Source organism: Merops nubicus, unplaced genomic scaffold (genome assembly GCF_000691845.1).
Source record: "Merops nubicus isolate BGI_N331 unplaced genomic scaffold, ASM69184v1 scaffold578, whole genome shotgun sequence".
Taxonomy (NCBI): Eukaryota; Metazoa; Chordata; class Aves; order Coraciiformes; family Meropidae; genus Merops; species Merops nubicus.
The window spans coordinates 67602-87796 of record NW_008623432.1 but is presented as its reverse complement, the minus strand read 5'-3'; the positions used below and the strand labels follow the sequence as shown (position 1 = coordinate 87796).

Here is a 20195-nt window from a genome sequence, read left to right as displayed (position 1 = left end):
GGGCCGGGGCTGGCTGCTGCTGGGCTCGGACAGTCTTTGAGACCTCTTCCAACCAGCGGTCTGCCTCCGAGGGAGTACGTCTGTGGTTTCCTTGGAAGAGACTTGGTGAGGCCGCACCCGAGGAGGTGCCGCTCCATTCGGTGCCTGGGAAGGAAAGCATGGGGAAGTCACACACGTGTCCTTCCACTCCTCATCCTTTATCAGTTAGGAAGATGTACTAAGAGGAGACAGGCCACCCCCCTCCACAGCTGAATGACTGCTACCAACACTGGAAGCATCTTTATGCATCCACTGCACTGTTCAGTTATAGGAAGACACTGGTCAAGAAGGGGGTAGAGAAGACCTGCTTCACTAAAATGCGGATTTAGTTTTCTTTCTTCCTCTGAGACTTTGGGTCATCCAGGACAGCTGCCTCCATTCATAACGTAGTGGCCATGATCTAGTCCGTAACCACTAATTAAGATCCTTGGACCGGGGAGAACCAGTGTCTGAACGCAGAGCTCAGAACTGGTGGACTCTTAGAACATAAAGCTACAAAAAACTGTTTTTAAGCCTTATTTGCTCTGTTCCCTAAATGAAGGCATTACCCTCTAAAGGACAGTAATGTTATGGTACTAGGACTTCAAGACAACATTCATTTTTCTGTCCCATGCACACTGAAGTGTGAGTACTTAGTTTGCTACACATGAACATTTAAGGCAACAGGTCTAATGAAATTACTGTATGACATGTAAACTGTACTTACTACGACTCCTTTACAATCTTCCTCCATCTCCACTCACTCTTCCCTTACTCTTTCCATCTATAACTCTTCTTCTTATAGACTTCTCTTCTATAAAACCAGCTCTTATTTTAACTCATTTATCTTCAGCAATTAAAAAAGAAAATTACCATCATTTCCATTCCTCCCAGTTTCAAAACTACCTCCCACCAGCTGAATTCTGGTCTGGATTTTTCCCTCCCTACAATTTCAAATTCTCTTTCCATCCCATAGGGCCTTGACAGGTTTCCAGTGTGGTAAGAAAAGCAACCAGGAATGCTAGGGATGGCTCTGGTGTTTTGGAGAAGTGGAAAACCATTACAGCTCAGTAGTCTCCAGCCAGGCTAATCTAGTTCAACACCAGCTAAAGATCAGTTTACTGTTGCTTTTACAGTGGGAACTGTTGGAGGCAGAGCTTAGTGACTCATGGGGTAAGTCTCACTGGGGTCTGTTGACTCTTACAAGGCCGGGTAGAACCTACTATTTCACTAGCAAAGTTTCTCTTCTTGAGTTGAACTTACACCAGGAAATAACGTTAGTTTGACTGTAGCCTTCCAGCACATGTCCACATAGGTGACAGCCACCTAAAGTACCACCTTACTGTGGTACTTACTGTGCATCACTACAGAAGAGGACTGGAGGGACAGACTAAACTTACTAAACAGAAGAAATTAACCTCTAATGCCTTCAAGCAACCCACTTAATCTCTCCTTACCTAAGTCAGCGGAAAGAATACACAACAATTGTTTTGGATACACACAGATTCTCTCCCCTGCATCCCCAAACACACACTGTTTCACTACTTCCTTTTTAAGCACTGTTTTTCTCTAAAATGCTGCCCAAATAAGAATCAGTGCAGCTTATAGACCCAGAACCAGCAAGTTCATCGCTCCCCTCCATCCACTCATGCAGAAGGCTACTACTTCCAGCTTTTGTTACTCTTCCTTCCACTTGCCATTAAGGGGCATTGACACTTGTCTCAAGGGCTCGATTATGCTTCTGATCCAAGTTCTCATAGCAGTGCACCAGACCTACTTCCAGTCTTACCAGTGACCACGGCTGCAGCTCCAGTACTAGCAGCAGGAGCATGAGCCCAAGGATTGGTTTCACGAACTGGCAAAGCTGTGGACACTACAGCAGCCTGGGATGGTTTAGCAGCAAGCACACAGAAGGCAGAGGCAGTGCCATTAACTAAAATGGGAGCAGACAACATCAGTGCAATTAATTCATGCAAGGCATGCACGTGACTGGATTATTAGTGGGCCATGTCATATCTATCAACATACAACAACTTTAGACACTTCCACATGACAGCAGTTTGTGTAAATTAGCCAAATTGGACTGACAGTCAAAACTCCTAAATTCCATTTCACCAAGCCAATGCTTGGTAACAGAATTGTGGGACACTGGTTTGTTTTTTTTTTTGTAGTTGATGAGACCTTGAGTGTTGATGACCACCTGAAGTCAAACTTGTTGTTTCTATAGAGAAGAGATATGGCTCACCAAAAGTTACTGTACTATTAATATTAGATTCAAAAGATAATGGATTTAAGATGCAAAGTAACAATAACTACATTTAACAAGGAGAGGTTTTTTCTTCACACAACTTGTATAAAAGCACATCAGTGAAACGAAGATTAGAGGCTGCTATGAGTTCTACAGTTGGCATCTCTCCCCAGCTTATCTAAAGAGTTTGTGTGAAAAACAGTAATCATGTGGTGGTGTAAAATCTCTTCCCTTGTGGGATTTGGTTCCTGTGACCCACAGTTGGTAAGGTTTTTGCAGTTCAGGAGGCAGAATGTTAAAACAGCCATTCCTCAAAGTCAGTCCCTTTTACAAGTAACTATCGTGTGGTAGGTGCATGAACTTTTTGTTAAAAATAAAAACACAGAAAAACTAAACAGACAAGATGGATAAAGCAGGATCCATTCTCCCAAAATACTGATAACAGGACTTGCACAAGAAATTAAGACCATGTGTTACTGGAAAGCAACATTATGTGCATTCAAGCCTCATCCATCACAACCACAGCACGCAAAATCACAAACCTTGAAGGGCGGGAGACTGCGGCGCGACTACTGTCACTGGTTTGGTCATGGGGGCTGAAGAGAAAGGATCCTCTGATGGTGTGCTGAAAGCACTGGTGATCTGAGAGCACAGGGCACTAATGCTGTCCGTTTCCCCCTCCACCTCGGGGACTAAAAATGTAAACAAAACTCATTAAATTGGAAGTTTAAAGGACACAAACAATTTAGAAATACCAGGGTGAAACTGAAATAGAATTAGTTCCCTGATGTCCTAGATGTTCCTGCAACTGATTGGCACTAACAGATTTTTTTTTAAAAAAAAATTGGTGTTGGAAGACCTGACCTGAAATAGAACAACCACATCAGTGTCTCTGTGACTAAGTGCAGTAAGTTCCAGATTTGAAGTCAGTTATTGCTGTTTCCCTGTGCTAATGCAAAAGGATGTTCCTTTCAGAAAATAAAAGGGGTTTCTATAGCTTTAGCAGAGATCTAAATCTTTCAGTATTAAAGCGCTAAACATATCAAGGGTTTGGCACTAAGATTTGGCACCCTGTGAAGTGAAAATACTTATGATAGATTAAGTGTTCCAACAACACACTGCCACAGGAACTAGCTGAAGTTTAAACGTGCTGACAGCAACGCAGAGGGGGCACGTTAAGTCTATAGAGTTAGAATGCTGATTGCTCCAGTTCAACAGTAGCTGAAATGTCTCACTCCTGTGGTAGAATTATGAAAAGCAAAAGCTGAATGTTCAAATAAAATGGACATTCAGTTTTCAACCAAGTGGATAGAGTTAACATCTGGAGTAAAACTGCCAGCTTACCAGATGTTCTCATTATTACTAATCACACTGCTTTTCAAAAGTACTGATCATCAGTCCTTCGCTGCACAGAACTGGCATAGTCAAGCATAACAACAGGGATAATTAAGCACAAATGGTATAAAAAGCATAAGATGTCTGGACACAACATGCACCGTGTCTACAATTCAGGGGGAGGCATGCCCAGAAATGGATTCTTTGCGGGCTATTCCAATACAGCACGTGTGGTGTGACAGTAAGCAGCACTGGCAGCAGCACACATGGGAACATGCATCAGAAACGCTCTGAGTCATGAAACACTTGGACTGTAGCGTGCTCAGTGAGTATCACTAGTGAGCAGGGCATTATTACTGTAAACCTGATAAAATCAGTGCTGGTCTTAAAGCACAGGCCACCAAATAAGGCTTAGAAGAGAAGTCAGACTAGGTAACTTTGTAGTTTTGCCTTTGCCACAGTAATTTTTTTTTTACATAAAAGTTTAGAACCCTAAAACTAGCCCCACTGCCACGTGAGAGCAGAGCTGGCCTGCAGGATAACCTGGCTATGGGGATTGACTCTAGGACATTACTCAAGGTATGGAGTACCCCAGGTGTTTACATTGGGATGACTCCCGAAAACCCCACTCCCATCATCTGGAAACTGTACCACACATTGCTGATACAGCCAGCTGTACCACCTGAGCAGGAAAGCTGCCTTCAGTGCAAGGTGAAAAGCCATTGCATTGCTCACAAAAAGAATTCGGACAGGCAGGAGGACAGACTGCAGAAAAGCATCACATAATCCCATGACAAGTGGGTAAGACCTTGAAGGGATTTCTCTCTCCAGATGCCCTGGCACTAAGTAGAGGAACTGGTTCGACAACTCAGAGGGAAGAGCCAGCACCTACTAACTCACCAACACCCATTCCTGGAGCACCTCAAGCTGTGCTCCAGTACTTCAGATGGTGATTAGGACTGTTTGCCTTCTACATGTGAATAATGCGTTTGAAATTCTTGCCTATTCCCAAAGCAGAAGTTTTCTGATGGGGTGATGTTTGCTCATGAGAAACGATCCACACAAGGCAGGAAGAAGGATTTACTAGAAAATTAGGAGTTGTTTGAAGCCACAGAGAAGGAAAGCAGGAAGAGACAGTTTAAGGAAATGTTTAACTGGAACCATTTGATTTTACCTGAGTTTTTCATGGGGAAATCAGTCTTCCTTTGCACTGTTGAAGGCAGCTCATTTATTCGCAAAGACAACTGGCGTTTAAAAGGAGACATCTTTTGGCTAAGGGCAGGGAAGCCCCTGAAAGACCCTTGCCTGGCAAGCTGTTCTATAGGGGCATGCCTCCGTGGAATAGCGTGGGGATTGCTCATTTCCTTATCCAGAGAGGCAGCAACTTCAGCAGTAGGAGAGGTTGGTGAGCCAGAAGAGGGGGCAGTATTGTTTGGTGCAGCACCTGGTGCTACTGTTTTCACTTCAGTTTCAACTGCTGGAGGAAACAGGGTGAGGTTAGAAGAGTAAAGCAAAGTAGTGTTCAACTGCTTGCCCCTACTCCCCTTTGTTTTGAAAAGGGAAATTGCAGGGATTTGCAAAACCAGTACTTTTCCAAACATGTTTCTGACACCGCAGCAGAAAAACCATTTCTGTGCACCTGAGCTGTCTTCACCATGTCACTTCACTTACGTGCCATCTCCAAAGCAGAGCTTACTGGGGCTATCCACTCCACAGAAATGATGGCTTACACAGCTGCTCCTTCCAGCTACTCCCAAGCCCTCAGCTCTAGAAATACCTGCAATGCATTTACGATTAAGACTGAAAAGTACGTTGTGCCTTCGAGACCTTTACTTTGCCTCACAAAGAACCATGGCCAAAATATTGCTACCAATTCAGTGACAGAGGGTGGCACAGCTCAGCTGCAGCAGGGAACAGAGCCCAGCTCTAGGATTTTCCTTTAAAAGCCGCTCTCTTAGCCCTGCAGAATGAAGAGCAGTAGCCAAACACACTGCACAAGCTTCAGCAGGCCCAAGGCAGCAGCAGCAGCAGCACGCAGCAGGTCAGAGCTGCGCTCAGTGCTCAGGCTTTAGCTCCCCAGCTCCTCCAGCAAATCCATGACAGATAGATGGATGTGAGCTGCAAGGCACAGCCTCTGAGCTGACAGGCCTTGGCTAACACCAGGCACATTTACAAGGAGTTCCTGTGCCACCTCTTTAACTGAATTTAACTGTAATGTTACCACCCAATCACTAGTTAATCGCACTGGAAGCTCCTCCAACTTAAAAGTCAGCTGCTTCATTTTGCAGGGTTTTGCACAGCTCTGCAATGCTTCTGTCAACCAGGCCTAATGGCAGAAGTGCAGGATTAAGCCTAGTTTAAATCATGACTCTTATGATTAGAACAGCAATGGGGATTTTTCCATCCCTAGGAAAACTCTCACTCATAAGTGAATTGGCTTTGAGGGCAATAAACACAGCTCATCCACAGCAGGAGGAGAAATCTCACTGTCCCAGTGTGAATTCTTATTTTACCTATATTGCTTTCCAAATGTTTTAGGAAAAATAATTTTTTTTGTTGACACATCAACAGAATAACTAGAAGTCTGGTAAAGAGAGGAGTCACACTAGAGATTTCTGAGAAGCTGGAATAGTAGGAGGAACTAATTATGTTGTCTTGCAAGCTTCAGTACCCATGAGTTGCAGCTGCTCGTTCAAGTGAAACTTTTCTAATCAGTCTTTCTTGGAAAGGATTTCACACACCTTCATTGAGTCAAGACTTTGACTCATGCCCTCAAGTAACAAAGGGCTTGTGTTTAAGCTTCATTTAGCACATTCTAAAACTAACGTATGGGAACAAGCAGATGGATGATGAAAACGAAGATTAAAGTTTTGCAATCAAGTAGCAGAATAAAACTTGCTGTGGAACCCTCTGAAACAAAAGTTCAGCTCCACTGTAAGGAGGGCTATGAACAATATGTATAATACCCATTTTTTGTTAGCTGTAGAACTCCACTACTTGAGTAGGAAGTTCTACTTTCACTTGAATTTCTTAACTCTTTAAAAGATGTCTTAAATGGCCAAGAAGTAAAAACTGACTCCTCTCAAATCAGTTAGTTACTAGTTTTGAATGTAATTAACAGTGTAACAGTTGTGGTTTTCATGGGGAGACGGTTGTTGGTTTGTTTCTTTTCAGAAAGCACACTGTGATTGATCTGTTCTTCCCAGACACAACACAACTGTATATATACACTTTATAACCCACCTTAAAAAAAATTTTTTTAAAAGAAAAATGCACAATTTTTTGTTCATTTACCATAAGCTTTAGACTACAAAAAAAGAGATTACTTCATGTCTGACAAACCCGTTATATTTTCGTAACATTTCTGTAGTAAGTCCTGTTAGTGGTCTCTGCCATAAAGCAGGCTGACAAAACAACGCAGCAGCAGCTTTCCCATATGAAGCCACTTGTACCTTTTCTGGAGGAGATGTGGGAAAACGCTTTCCGAGTGAATCTGGGAGCGTTTTTCCTCTAGTGAAGTGACAAGCATCTGGGAATCTGATCTGTACAACATCAGGTCCAAGAGAGGGAACGCTGCAAGGGCCCTGAGCCTCCCTCCTTGCACAGGCCCCAGCTCCCCTCAGCCCTGGTTTTGCTCATGATGGCTGATTGTTTAAGCTGCACCCCGTACCTTTAGCATCCGGCATCTGTCTCAGACTTTCCTCTCTCTCTGCTTGTTCAGTAGCTGTAGTGACCCTGAATGATCCCTCTCTAGTGAATGTGGTTCTGCTGGCATCAAAGGTGGCAGTCACTCCACACTCCTTCTCTCGCTTCTGCTTTCGCTCCAGGCACGCTGCAAACGCACAGCCCACGGCGTGGCTCAACCTTTCCCCCTGCACAAGACAACATGGCATCAGAGAGTAACCCCAGCAGAAAGGTGGGTGTGCCCCCAGCACTGCCAGCTGACAGCCTGCCCTGGGCACAGCAAGCTAACCGAGGCGTTACAGACAGCACCTGTAATTGGCCATCTTTTGTACGGCTCTAAAATTAAGCCTGGTATGTAAAGGCTCCCCACGATTAATGCATGAGCAGTGCTCAAGAAGGCCACCCAGAAATGAAGGAGATTGTTGGATCATCAGGTTAGTTCAGCTCCTACTGAGATGCTGGTGCGATAACGTGCCCGCACTGATCCCTTGCCTCTGGATACATTTGTGCACAAAGAAACTCTTGTGAAGCCATCTTAAGTAGGTGTAAGTCCTGCAGGACAGGTAAGTGCTACTTTCAGATGGAGAAAGTTTATACAGGGCTCAGGGATATGCTACCATTGTGTGCAGGTGTGAAAATTAAGAGTACAGGGGTGACTACTTACACCTCCTAATGGCCCTGACCAAATGCAGGAGTTAGCATTAAGAGTGCTTCTGAAAAGTACTGCCATTATTAAGCAAGTCAAAAGGATCCACTGCCCAATAACTGCAAAAAGGAGACGAAATTCAAGTCGGAGGAAGTCCAGCAATCCAGCTGACACAGCAGCTACACTGGAGTCAGAGGCACTGCCAGGAGCTCAACTCATCTATTATAATCAGTAGGTGAATTGACCTGTTATTCACAGAGAAAAATAGAAATGCTCCAGCTCTAACCTAAGTTTAACTGGGAATTTCTAACTTCATTGTTTCTCTTTACAGAAGAATGATCAATTGTCAAGTACAACTGCTCTGAACGTGCAGCTCTGTGGAGCTCACGCAATGAACTCGCACGAGGTTTCAAGCACTTTGTACAATATAGGCAGGATTCAACAAAAAACAAAGAGGAAAAGGCCACATCAGGGAGTTAAATAACTTAAATCCATACAGCAAGAGACTGATAGATGTAACTTACTTGCAAACCTTCTACTGGAAAAATCTCTGTCACTTGGAAGCAAACAAGATGCTAATTTATTTCAGTTTAGCTCCATCCCTTTACATTGAGATGACTTTCCATTCGAAACAACATTCGCATACAAGAGGCTGCATTCATAACCAGTCTGTATTTACTCACTATGATTTTATCTTGGAAAAACTGTCATTGCCGTTTCAGTTTTTGGCTGTATACATTTTCAGAGGAGAATATCTTCTGTCTATTTTTAGAAGAGTAGTTCCCTTCTGCTAGAGATATCTGAGGCTGACTGCATTCCTTTTATACACATGCTGGGCACCGTTTCTCTCCACAAGATGACACCACAGAGAAATAAGCAAATAATTCAGATATAAAGAATTAGAACTAAAATAATTTCCATGGACTAAGTAATATTTTAGCTGAAGTCGAAACAGATTGCAGTAGTCTAGGTAGTTAATTTTTCTGAGCATCACTTCCAGCTAGAGGCTGGAAGAGATGGGGAGACACCACGTCAAGCTCACCGTGTCCTTGACAGCCATGAAGCAGTGGCAGATCCAGCGCCTCGTCGTGCCGTCCCGGCAGATGTACGAGAACGCCCGGTCAAAGTTCCTGTCCGGAGCGCAGAAAGAAACCTTCTCTATTGTCTGATCCACTATAAGGTCCTAGAGCGGAGAAAAATCCACCCCCCCAGTGAAAGAAATGTGAGGAAATATGGAGAAACACTTGAACAAATCATTTTCAGTGTTAGCCGCAAGAAGATGACTTCTACTAAAAGGATAACCTGAAGAGACTATAATTATCTGGCAAGGAATTCACCATGCAGAATCTACTCTCAGTATGGAACAAAATGGATGGATGACTCTTTCCACCAGCCACCTTTACCAGAAGTGTCCCAAGGCACCACTTAAGAATTTAGGGAGCCAAACAATTCCCAAGAGCTCTCCTCTAGACTGTGGAGCTCACATTTTTGTTTTACATTATTTTTACAGCAGCAACAAAAAAAAAAAATCTTTATCATGGTTAAAACAACAATGAAACTTAGGGAGAGGTCTGCGAATCTGAAAAGGTCTAGAAGCTTCTGCACAAAAAGCAAAAGCTGATCTGCCAATTAGCTAAGCAGGGGTGCAGTGGAACAGCACCAGCAGCACTGGTAGTATCAAACACCCCTGATTTCTTCCCATAGCTTGATGGGAGAAGTGTTTCTAAAAAGGAGATAGTATAGTTTAAGAACTAAGCCATTTCATTAATTTTTTTTTCACTCTTTTATTTTAAATTGTTTCTTTTGGTTGGTGGTTAATACTTGGCAACTGTGCTAATGTATTCAACCACCAGGAGGCAATAGGATATTCTCTTGTATGTTTGTATTAGAACCTGAATTCTTCAAAGACAGTAACATCACTGCTGATGAACCATACCATAACAGCAGCCCTGGAGAAGTCTTGCCCTAGAGCAGGTATCTGACAGGCAGTCGTGCTGCAGTGGGATATGAATTAACTCTACCTGCTTCTCAGTGTTGGCTAGCAGAAATCACCTAGCAAATTAAGGGTTAAATGACATAAATATAAACCAAATTAACTTCAGGCTAATGAGAGTAAAACTTGTTCCGATAGCCACGCCATCTACTAAAATACTAGTAGGCTTACAAAGGCAAGCCTAAAGCTCATGTTTCTAATCGCCTACATCTAGATAAAAACCAAGAATCATTTGCTATTACTTGCACACAGGCACCATGGTGGCACATACTGTGCTACTCCACAGTTAAAAAAAAAAAGTAAAACAATCTTTAAGGATGCTACAAATATATTAGTCTTCTACTTCAGACCAACAACTTAAGTGTTAGAATCAGAAATTAAATTTGACACTCAGTTGCTGTTTAGCTTAAGCCTGAAGGCACAACCCCCTTATTTCATTTGCTCCCTTGATTAGATTCTTGGAAGCTAGCTCTTGGACACTCAGACCCATTCTAGGATTTGGATGCAATGAAAATATTGATTAACATGAGCTTGCTCGTGTATTACTATTGCAACCTTCTGCAGTGGTGCAGAACAAAGTCAAGGGACTCTACAAGTTCAATGTCATCAGAACTTATCAGGGGAAAAAAATGTTTCTTCCGGTAAATGCAACAAAAAGATATTCCAAGCTTGTGCTACCTGCCAAGACAAATTTATGCAATGTGTCTTGAGAGTAATGTGGAATTAACTAGGGGAAAAAAACCAACAAACATTAGCTGGCATACATATGTTTACAAAGCAAGAAATCATTAAACTAATTACACACTTCAGTCTTCCTTTCAAATATCAACATTTGCATGAACATAAAGATTGCTGTCCATTTAAAGCTATAACACATACATTACTATAAAGAGATTTAGAATTCTTGTTCAGGGAAATCTAACCTTTGTTTTCTCATCTACAACTCTGAGTCCATCCGCCGAAACCCACAGGACTGCTTTAACAGCTTTCTTCCCAGACTTTCAAAAGAAAAGGAAAGAAAAAAAAAAAAAACAAACAGTTTTACACCAACAGCATGAGACTGCCACCCACTTCCCTCTCCAAGAACCATAACATTAAGTGTAGATGAAGTCCATGGTCAGTAGGGTGCCCAAAGCCAGATACTCAATCCAAGTTGCAAAACATTCAGAGAACCAAGCCAAAGCCAGTATTTCAGAAACAGCACATCGTGGGGGTGGGGAGAGGGCGCAGGACAGGTGGAGGCAAAAATAAGTGTACATCCACTGACAGTAAAGAATTGAAGACTGACCGAGTGGGTGAGGAATTCCACTAAAGAGTCAGAAGACACTAATTCATAAGGAGTTACACCACAGGTAGCTTCTTTAGCACAAGTTTAAAGACAGGAAAATTCTTACCTGTTATTTCCACCAGCCCTACCCTCTGCCCCAATAGTCGCATCGCCTTGCACCAGCATTAAAAGCACCCAAAAGTCACTGTGTTATGAGCTTAACGCTAAGGTCAATCACCCAAGCGTGTTTCACTAATTTATTAAGATCTAAATGTCACATCTTGGAAGAGGGGTGAAAAAATATGATTTCTTAGGCGTTTGGTGTGTTTCTTGGGAGAGCAATGGTGTGCGGCAGGCTGACGCAGCCCAGGAGCCGCCTGGCTTTTATCCAAGGCCTGACTGTGGGAACTCTGAGCTGCCACAAGCTGAGGGTAAGGAAAAGTGGGAAACACAGGAAGGCTTCAGGAGCCATTTGAACTACAGATTCTTTCTAGACTGTTTACTTTTTAAGGGAAAGTTACAGAAAACAGTATAAACACTTGACACAATATACTTCTGAAACTAATTCACTGAAGAGAAAATAGGTAGAAGATGTCAACATAATTTCACTGCTCAGAGAACTACTACTAAAAAAAATTTTTTTTGATGTGTTACTTTAATTCGCATTCCCCATACTTCGAGCCAACTAATAAAATATTCTCCCAATGATGTATTTTAAAGCACTGGGTTTACATAGTTTTTGGCTGCTAATGACACCCACCATAGACCACTGCAGGGAGTGAAGAGAACAAAAGATGAGGGGGTATCAGCTAGTAGCTTCATGCAAGAACTGCAGATTTTTTTATTTTTTTTTTTTTAATAGTTCATTGCAGATGTATAAAATTTGTATTCATATGGCAAGTAATGGAGCAAGGACCCATTCTGGCATAAGCTACCACATATTCTGAGTCTGCAACACTGATTTTAACACTTTAAGGATGAAGTATCTTGGAGTGCATTGGTTTCATTCTCAGAGAAAGCAGCAAGTGTGAAGAAAATGGGCCTGGCAAAACTTCTGCTTGTTTTTGGGGAGGAACTATCTGTCGAAATTTCAGAAGCAGCAATGACACCCCGAGCATTTTCAAAAAGCTTGGTGAGAACAGAGAATGGCACTGACTTGTATGGAAGACTGATTAAAAGAGAAAAGAGAGAAAATAAGCACAGCATGAAAGCAAGCTACAGAGAAGTGCTTGCAGAAGCAAGTTTCTAAATGTCCATCCAAGTCTTCTGAATACCCTGGAGAAGGTTTAAAGTGAAACTGTCAGATCCTGAAATGCCTAACGGAAGGAGTATAATTCACAAAAGAAGATGTACTTAAATTTATCATTGTACGTGTTAAAAAATATTGAAGCATTTAAAAGTCACTTCTCATTTTTTTGTCTTCAAAGGCAGTACATATAAATATCCACAGCATATAGGCTGTATTTTCAATGCTCAGCTAGCTTCCATAGCCTAAAAGCCCCTATTAATCCCCAAAACAAATTGTTTGTAGAGGTTTGTCTCCTTGAACTGCTTTAAAAAGGAGTACCAGTTTTCTCCTAAGCTGTTAAGAGTCTTAAAATCTTTATTTTAAGTAAATACAAGTAATGAAGGGAAGACAGTGCCTGCAGGTAACTGTTTGGTTTAGATTACCATCATTAGACACACGTCTTTCCCCAGCAAACTCGTTCTGCAGAAATAGTGAAAAGTTCCTGAAGTTTGTATTACAGTCAGTTTTAACTGAGCTGGGTACCCCATAAAGCAGGACTGATCTTCAGCAGAGCTACCCCTCACCTGTGGGGAGAGGATTTAGAAGCAGCCATGACAAGGAACTTCATGTTTCTCAGAATAAAGTGAAAAGGCTCAATGGCTGTCTAAGTCCTCTACTCCTGGAACCATAAGGTTGCTCATGCATGTCAACCAAATAGGGGTTTGCTATACTAAGAGAAAAACAAATCACACTTTTATCTCTCAATTACTTCTACTAGTTGTATGGTGGATGCAATGCTCAGAAGGGTTAAGTCCTTACAGTTCACATTCTAAATCCACAGCAACTACTGCTGGGCAGCATGATTTTCCCATCTACTGAATGCTCAGCTCATCTGTGCTACAAGGGATGTATGAAGGAACATGTGTCTCCAAATCAGTTTATATTGGATGTACAAACCACAGTACTACTCCATTATGGGTGGGATATTGCCATGTATATAATAATTACTAAGTAGATGTCAGCATTTGCACTCCTGGCACACACTGGACAAAGATCAGACTGGCTGCAGGACACTGCATGGGAAGTGAACTCCAATGCAGTATCACAGTTTGTGTCATAAACCCTGGAAGGTGTAGGTGACTCCAAAAAAAAAGTATTTAAAGGAAATGGCCAATATCCACTGGAGCAGTGTGGGTTTAGATGTTGCTACCAAGGGACTTGTCTAGACATCCGTATCAGTAGCTTGTCTTCATATTCTAGAGCTTTTGGATAAGAGGACTGCTGGAGGAGAGCCACGTGTGGCACTGACTCCCAGGAGCCTGATCTGTCAGTGCTGAGTCAACCCCGATAGGAACCTCGCAGCTCAGCACTTCTTCAGAGGTCAGTCATCTGCTCCAACATGAAATTCCTTATCTGGATTGATTTCAGAGTCCTCAGAGGTCTCCAGGAAGATGGGTGAGGCACCTAACAGACAATGAGGCCCAAAGACAAAGCAGGGCCAGTGTGGGTTGGGCATGAAGGGAACTCCTCTGACAAGGTAGCAATGCCCTGGAGATGGGCAGTCACCAAGAAAAAAATAAAAATAAAAATCTTTAAAATGAAGTGGACTGAATCTGAAAAGCACATTGCCTGATCAACAGTGCAGGTCATGACAGTTTAGCTGTTACAAATGACAGAGATGTGGAGCTGAGTAGTAGCTGCATTATAAGGTGGAAAATAAAGTTTTAAGGATGCTCGAGTAAAATTAAAGTTGCCTGATAATGCATTTTTAAATATTTCTATATTGTTTCCAGTCTTTCTGCCTATTTTGGGACTTAAAAACAGCTCTAAGATGTATCTGGAGTCTGAGGTACACAAAGAAATGTTTTCATTTCAGAGTCTGTATAAAACATTGCGTGATGAGAGATACACGCACTCGGTGGAAGCAAAACATGAGAAAAATCACTGAATCTGTACTACCATTCATCACAACAGAAACCCATTCATTACCACAGAAAAGCTTTAGTTTAAAAATATGAAGAGCTGCCTAAAAAGGCAGTTGATTTGGTTACGTTGCATATTTTATACAAAATAAAACTCTGCAGAAGCCTAACGTGGAGCTATCAATAGACCTCATTTTTCTTAAAGTTAAAAAGAAAGTATTTTCAACGTGAAACACTTGAATTGTTTCCGGACACAAATCCACCAGATTTATCTTTTAAGGAGAGAAAAATGTGGACAGGGAAAGCAACAAACCTGTCTAGACTGACTTTTTGAAAGCCATTAGTGTGTTTTAAGCAGCTCTGCAGTTCGGAATATTATATTAATCCCAATGAAGGAATCTGCAGAGAAATTATAGATGAGACAGCCAAAAGACATGAGTTATTAGTATTTTTCAATTATTAATGAAGGAACAGCCTTTTGTTTTGTTTAATTTTTCCCCTAGATTTGGGCTCCTGTTGTAGACTAAAACTGTAATACAGCCACTGCCATACTGATGCTTAAATCTAAACACTGTGGATTTCAGTGGTTTCAGTGCCAGTTAAGGAAACTTCACAGGCTGAAGGAGTAGACCCTCTCCGGCAAAATATAATAAAACACAAAGCAAAACTACAAGGCTGTGGTAAAGTACTGGATTTCATAAAAAGCTACCAAGATGTAAAAGGAATATATATTTAATAGATGAAAATCTGTCTCAATTTTTTAATTAAGTGCTATGTAAGTATCTGTCCTTTTACATCTTTCTTTTCTTATATAACCTAACATAAGTTAATATGAAAAAGCAGAAAGAAAACTAACATATCTCATCAGGCTGAGATGAGGGGTTTTCAGCTTGTTTTAAGTTGTTAGTAAATATTTAGCATTTTCACCTCTAAAGCAAATGGCAAGTTTTGACTCCCAGTCATTGTACATTCCAGATCTTAAATTTCATTTGTGCATCGGAGTGATCTGATTAATCTGATAGATCTCCCACTTACAGGATTTTGTCATTAAAAAAAGAAAACAAAACAAAACCAAAAACCCAACACCTCTTTCTTTGCCATCACTACACGTCTGTATTTCGGATGTGTGCTTTCCCAGATCATAGGAAGAAACCTGAATTTGGGAAACAGCTGTCCCCATAGGATATGCATTACTATTTGAGGGAAGGGTAAAAAAGGAACGGCTGAAGAAACCTTATTTATTCCCCAAGCAAAGCCAAATCAAATTTGTGACAAGAGAATAATCTGCTCCAAAAGACTTTTGTATGCATGGAAGATACAAACTTTGTTAAAGTTTCTACTTAAGCCAAGATTAATTTTATAGTAAGATGCATCAAAAGGTATATCTTGATTTAGTCTTCATGTGGAGTTAATCTAAAATGTTTTACAGGAATTTTAAATGCAGAGATAGGGAACAGATGAGAGGTAAAAGAGAGAGAGCTCTTCCAGAGGTCCACATATACCGTCTAGTGGAGATGTAGACAACAGGAATAAAACCAACCAGTCATCAGCACAGCACAATCTTAATAAGGACAAAGTTGCTTCCCTTCATGTCTAAGACACCATCGCCACGAAAACAAGAGCCAGGATAGAAACAAACTTTTTTCACTTACACAGTTGAGTTGCAACTCGAAAAACATAGTAGATAAATGCCTGGTCTCACCTACATAGGCCTCTGAATTAGGACTGTGCTTAAAAAAGAAAAGCTTAAGAGATGGTATGTGTAGGCAGGCTGCTTTCTCCCAATGCTGACATCTTGGGGGCAACTGAGGGTGCCAGGCAGCTGAACATGAAGCACTGACACGGCCCAGACCCCAACTGCCCGGTAGGTATTTGCCCAGGTGATACAGGCTGGCACAAGTTTAAGGGTTTAAAAAGAGAAGTCACTTTTTTCTTCAGGAAGACCAAATAACTTCATAACACTGGATTTCTGATACAGTCCATACAGATTTTAGCTTCTGTGTCAGGTTGCTTTTTAAACCATATTCTTTGTTTGAGCAACATGTTTCCAAGTCTGTTTTAGAAACAAATATCCTGAAATGGATTAGGGGACTCTCAACACCCTGATTTTATGGCAGTGCTATACCAGGGATGTAACTCCTTATAGTGCAATCACAAACGAGGCATTAAACTTACTTTTCCAAAGAAGCCTTTGAAGAACTTCCTTTCCTGGAGGAACAGGGGGGACAAGTCGAGCGCTATTACTGTAGGTAGCTAAAATGTCCCAGGGTTTCAAACCAACAAGCACACACAAGAATAGGGTTTGGAGGGAAAGGAAGGGGGTTTTAGAGTTATCCATGAGAAGGTGCGACAGGCAAATGTGAAAATAATCCCACGAAAATGCAGATCAAAGGGCACACACACAATTCTAATAAGCTACTGCCCTGAAATTGGTGGAAAGAAGAGAACCTCAGCCCCAATTTCATGCAAAGTGGTTACTTTATTTTCACTCTCCCTTGTTTAGTTCCTTTTAGTCAGGTTATAAACCAAACTTGGCAGCAGACATGGTGGTTAAACAATTAAAACACTGTATGGGCTCTTGTGAAATGCAAAGTTCTAACTCCAGAATTGCAGTCAAATTTGCTCTGTATTGATCACTCATCCTCAAAGCAAATGCTTTGTAAGCTGGAGCAGCACGTATGGCTGGCACAGAGCAGGGTTTAAACACAGCTTCATTTCATTCTGTTTATTTGTTGCTTTGGTTTAGGTGCTACTCTTACATTTCACATCTTATGTAGTCTTCTCTGAACAGTGAGGAATTTCACCTTACCTTGTGGTACACTAACCCACAAATGAGATCCCTTCCCCTTTCATTCTCTCAAAAGCCTTCCAAGGCTTTATATAATATTTATACAAATACTAGATATTCACTCTACAACTCTGAATTGATAGGCTGAACAGACCCCTTTAAAGTCAGCTCGGACAGGGACAGACAGTTGGACAAAGCACAGAGACGCCAAGAGCTGAACTGCAACTTCCTAAATTCCTTCAGCCTGGAAGCGATTACACCGATTGCCCAACTCACATCAAGGAAAAGCCAGCACACAAATCTAAGCATTATCTGCAGGCAGTTGGGTTTACTGGCTTTGTTTTGTTACCAGGCTGTGAAAAGAAGATTGCAAGCTCTGCCAGGAGAACACCTCAGCAGGCCGGGTGCTCTGCCAGCGCGGCCAGACCCTGCTCCATGTCTGAGGGCAGGTGGCACGGAGCGTATCGCTGCCCCTGCCACCTTCCCAAATTTTCACTTGTACAACAGCTACGCCACAGGAGCACGGGGAGAAGGTGGAGAACTGCAGACAAGGCACAGAGTGTCTCTGTGACAGCCCCTGACCCCAATTTAACATCGTGCAATTCCAACCTGTTGATTGCTGATAACAATTTTGTATTAAAAATATTATTACAAATATCCTGAGGCAGTGCTGGTAGATTGACTGGTAAACAAGGTTATATTTAAAGCAAAGCTATGGTTCTGACGCAAGCCAGCTACAGCCAGGAAACACAAAATTAAGAAGGGAGTGTCAATCTCAACTTTGCATTTCCTGACTTCTGCTGCTGTGTGCCTCTCTGCCTGATGTCCATCCAGAGAGCTTTCTACCAAGGATCTGTAGCATGTTTATGTCAACTCAGACCCTGTATAAAGAACATCTCCGAGTTCAGTCAGCTGAAAAACTTAACAGATTTTAGAGGCAGGAACAGTTATGTATTTAGACAGGATGTGCTGAACACTAGGAGGGGAACTAATGGATTAATCACAGTGTTGTGTACACAATGAGAAGGGGTTGGTTGCCGCTGCCAAGTTGAGCAATGAGTATTGCATTACACTAAATAAGTTTTTAAAGATAGCAAAAGCTAAAGAGATTTCACCAGAAGCTACCTCATTTTTAGGCGATGGTTAATTTTGCTCTCAGCAAAACGCTTGTTAAACAAGATTATTTTTTTTAATAAACTAGACAAGGTTAATGGAAAAGGCATCATGCAAAATGGGTTTTAAACAACACTAAGTTAATGTAGTTTAGAGATAACTAATGCATGTTTTAAAATACTAAATTATGTCTCTTTACCTGCTAAAACAAGAACATATATTAAAACAAATGCATCATTTAAAACAGAAAAGTGGCAAGTTAGAAACCAATACTACACACTAAAAAGCTGATTTAAAAATCAAAACATGACATGAGAGAGCATACTTTTGTCTTTACATGATGTTCCCAAACCTGAGTCAAACACACTTACAGGACCCTTACAACGTTATTTTCCAGTTTGCACTAAATATTTTAAATTCTGTGAAATGGTCCTGAAGAAATAATTTAGAGCTTAGTGTGCAAATACAAGGATCCCAACAGATATGAAATGCAAACAGCTCGTAATATATTCCTTCTAAGGGAAAAATGTAAGCTACATAGGTCATGTCGTGCTAAGGGAAAAAGCAAGCTCTGCTGCTACTATAAACCCATGTTAATAACAGACTGACAGCTGAACTCATGAGTTTCTATCTATTAATGAGACTGCCATTTTGTCAGACAGAAAACTGGGGCATAACTCAAGTCTGTCTTCATTCATTCTACACAATATAATAAGCTGCACATTATAGTATTGTCGGTGTGCAATTTCAGAGCTATAAAACTGTAACAACAGAATAGAGTATGGATGAGGGATTCTCTAGCTAGAAGTGGCTTCTTTTACTCAGCTGTCAATTAAACAATGCCTAAATAAAATGCTCACCATCATCTGGTTTCAAGTCCTGCAAGATGCAATGCTCAAAACCAATTATTCCACATTAAATGAGCAAGTAATAAAAAAAACCCTGAAAGATTATTTCCCACAACAAAGAGACAGAAAGATTGTTTGCATCTTTTCTCTGAAAAATCAAAGCAGAAATTAAGCTATTCCCAAAAAACAAGATTAACGCTCTTCTATATTCTCTATTCTTCTTGATAAGAATACCATAAAATGTTTGAAAATCCATTAGTCAATCCTAAAAAAAGAACAGGCTTCAGTTCCCCAAATGAATTGTCAACTGTTGGAGAACAAGCATTGAGAGGAAAAAAAAGATATCTATTTTAACAAGTAAAGACAGAACTTAATTTTTAAAAGGTACAGGACAGAGGTATTTCAACAATTCTTATTTTCCTTGACTGGATTTACAAAAATTACATGTTACCTGCAGAGAAACAATAAAGACTGAAATAGGCCACATACATTCTGAGGTGGTTTAACTATATGAAAAGTGAAGTCCCTTAAGCTCGTTGTTCAGTTTGAGCACTGCAGCTCAAACCTGTAATTCTTTCAAGACCAAAAGAAAGCCCATGAAAATAACCAAGTACTGTGAAAGCAAGAGATGACCAAAAGAACAAGCTGTTTTCTTATCACATTCCTTCCATGCTGAAACATCACCCAGTGGTTTAGCTCTTGCTAATTAAGAGAGCAAATTGTACAGAAAAGAGCTTTCAGCAAGAGGCCTAAAGAAATGTTCCCAGTTTAAAACCTGTATACTGAGGGTGGGGGACAGGGGTGGAATTGCACTGAGCAGCCCCAGATGAACCCTGGATCCGATGGAGTCTAGCAACTAAAGCACACAAAGTAGTTTAATCAGAATCTTCCTCTTGGGGCCCAATGAGAATTTCACCTCTGCTTCTCAACTTTCAACACTGACAAAGGAGGTAATGCAAACAGCAAGCAAAGAGACGTGTGCTTGAGTCCCAGTTTTTATAGAGATGTCAAAAACTTCAAACAGCAGACAAATAAGAAATTATCTGAAGAAAAATGTTGAATTTATGAGAATGGGTAAATTGATGTCATCCATAATTTGGAATAA

The 20195-nt window shown here is 41.2% G+C and overlaps 1 protein-coding gene across 1 annotated transcript in view; it reads right to left on the bottom strand.

The window, feature by feature from the left end:
* Positions 1-6: 6 nt before the first annotated feature.
* Positions 7-20195, bottom strand: part of NUMB (numb homolog (Drosophila)) — a gene marked incomplete at its 3' end in the record, with an annotated part of 34184 nt that continues 13995 nt past the window's right edge. Inside the window, exons 3-9 of the mRNA XM_008945042.1 lie at positions 10848-10922; positions 8974-9114; positions 7272-7473; positions 4776-5075; positions 2809-2958; positions 1808-1951; positions 7-144 (exon numbers count right to left, since the gene is read on the bottom strand). Of these exons, the coding sequence (XP_008943290.1) occupies positions 7-144; positions 1808-1951; positions 2809-2958; positions 4776-5075; positions 7272-7473; positions 8974-9114; positions 10848-10922 (1150 nt within the window). The remainder of the gene's footprint in view (positions 145-1807; positions 1952-2808; positions 2959-4775; positions 5076-7271; positions 7474-8973; positions 9115-10847; positions 10923-20195) is intronic.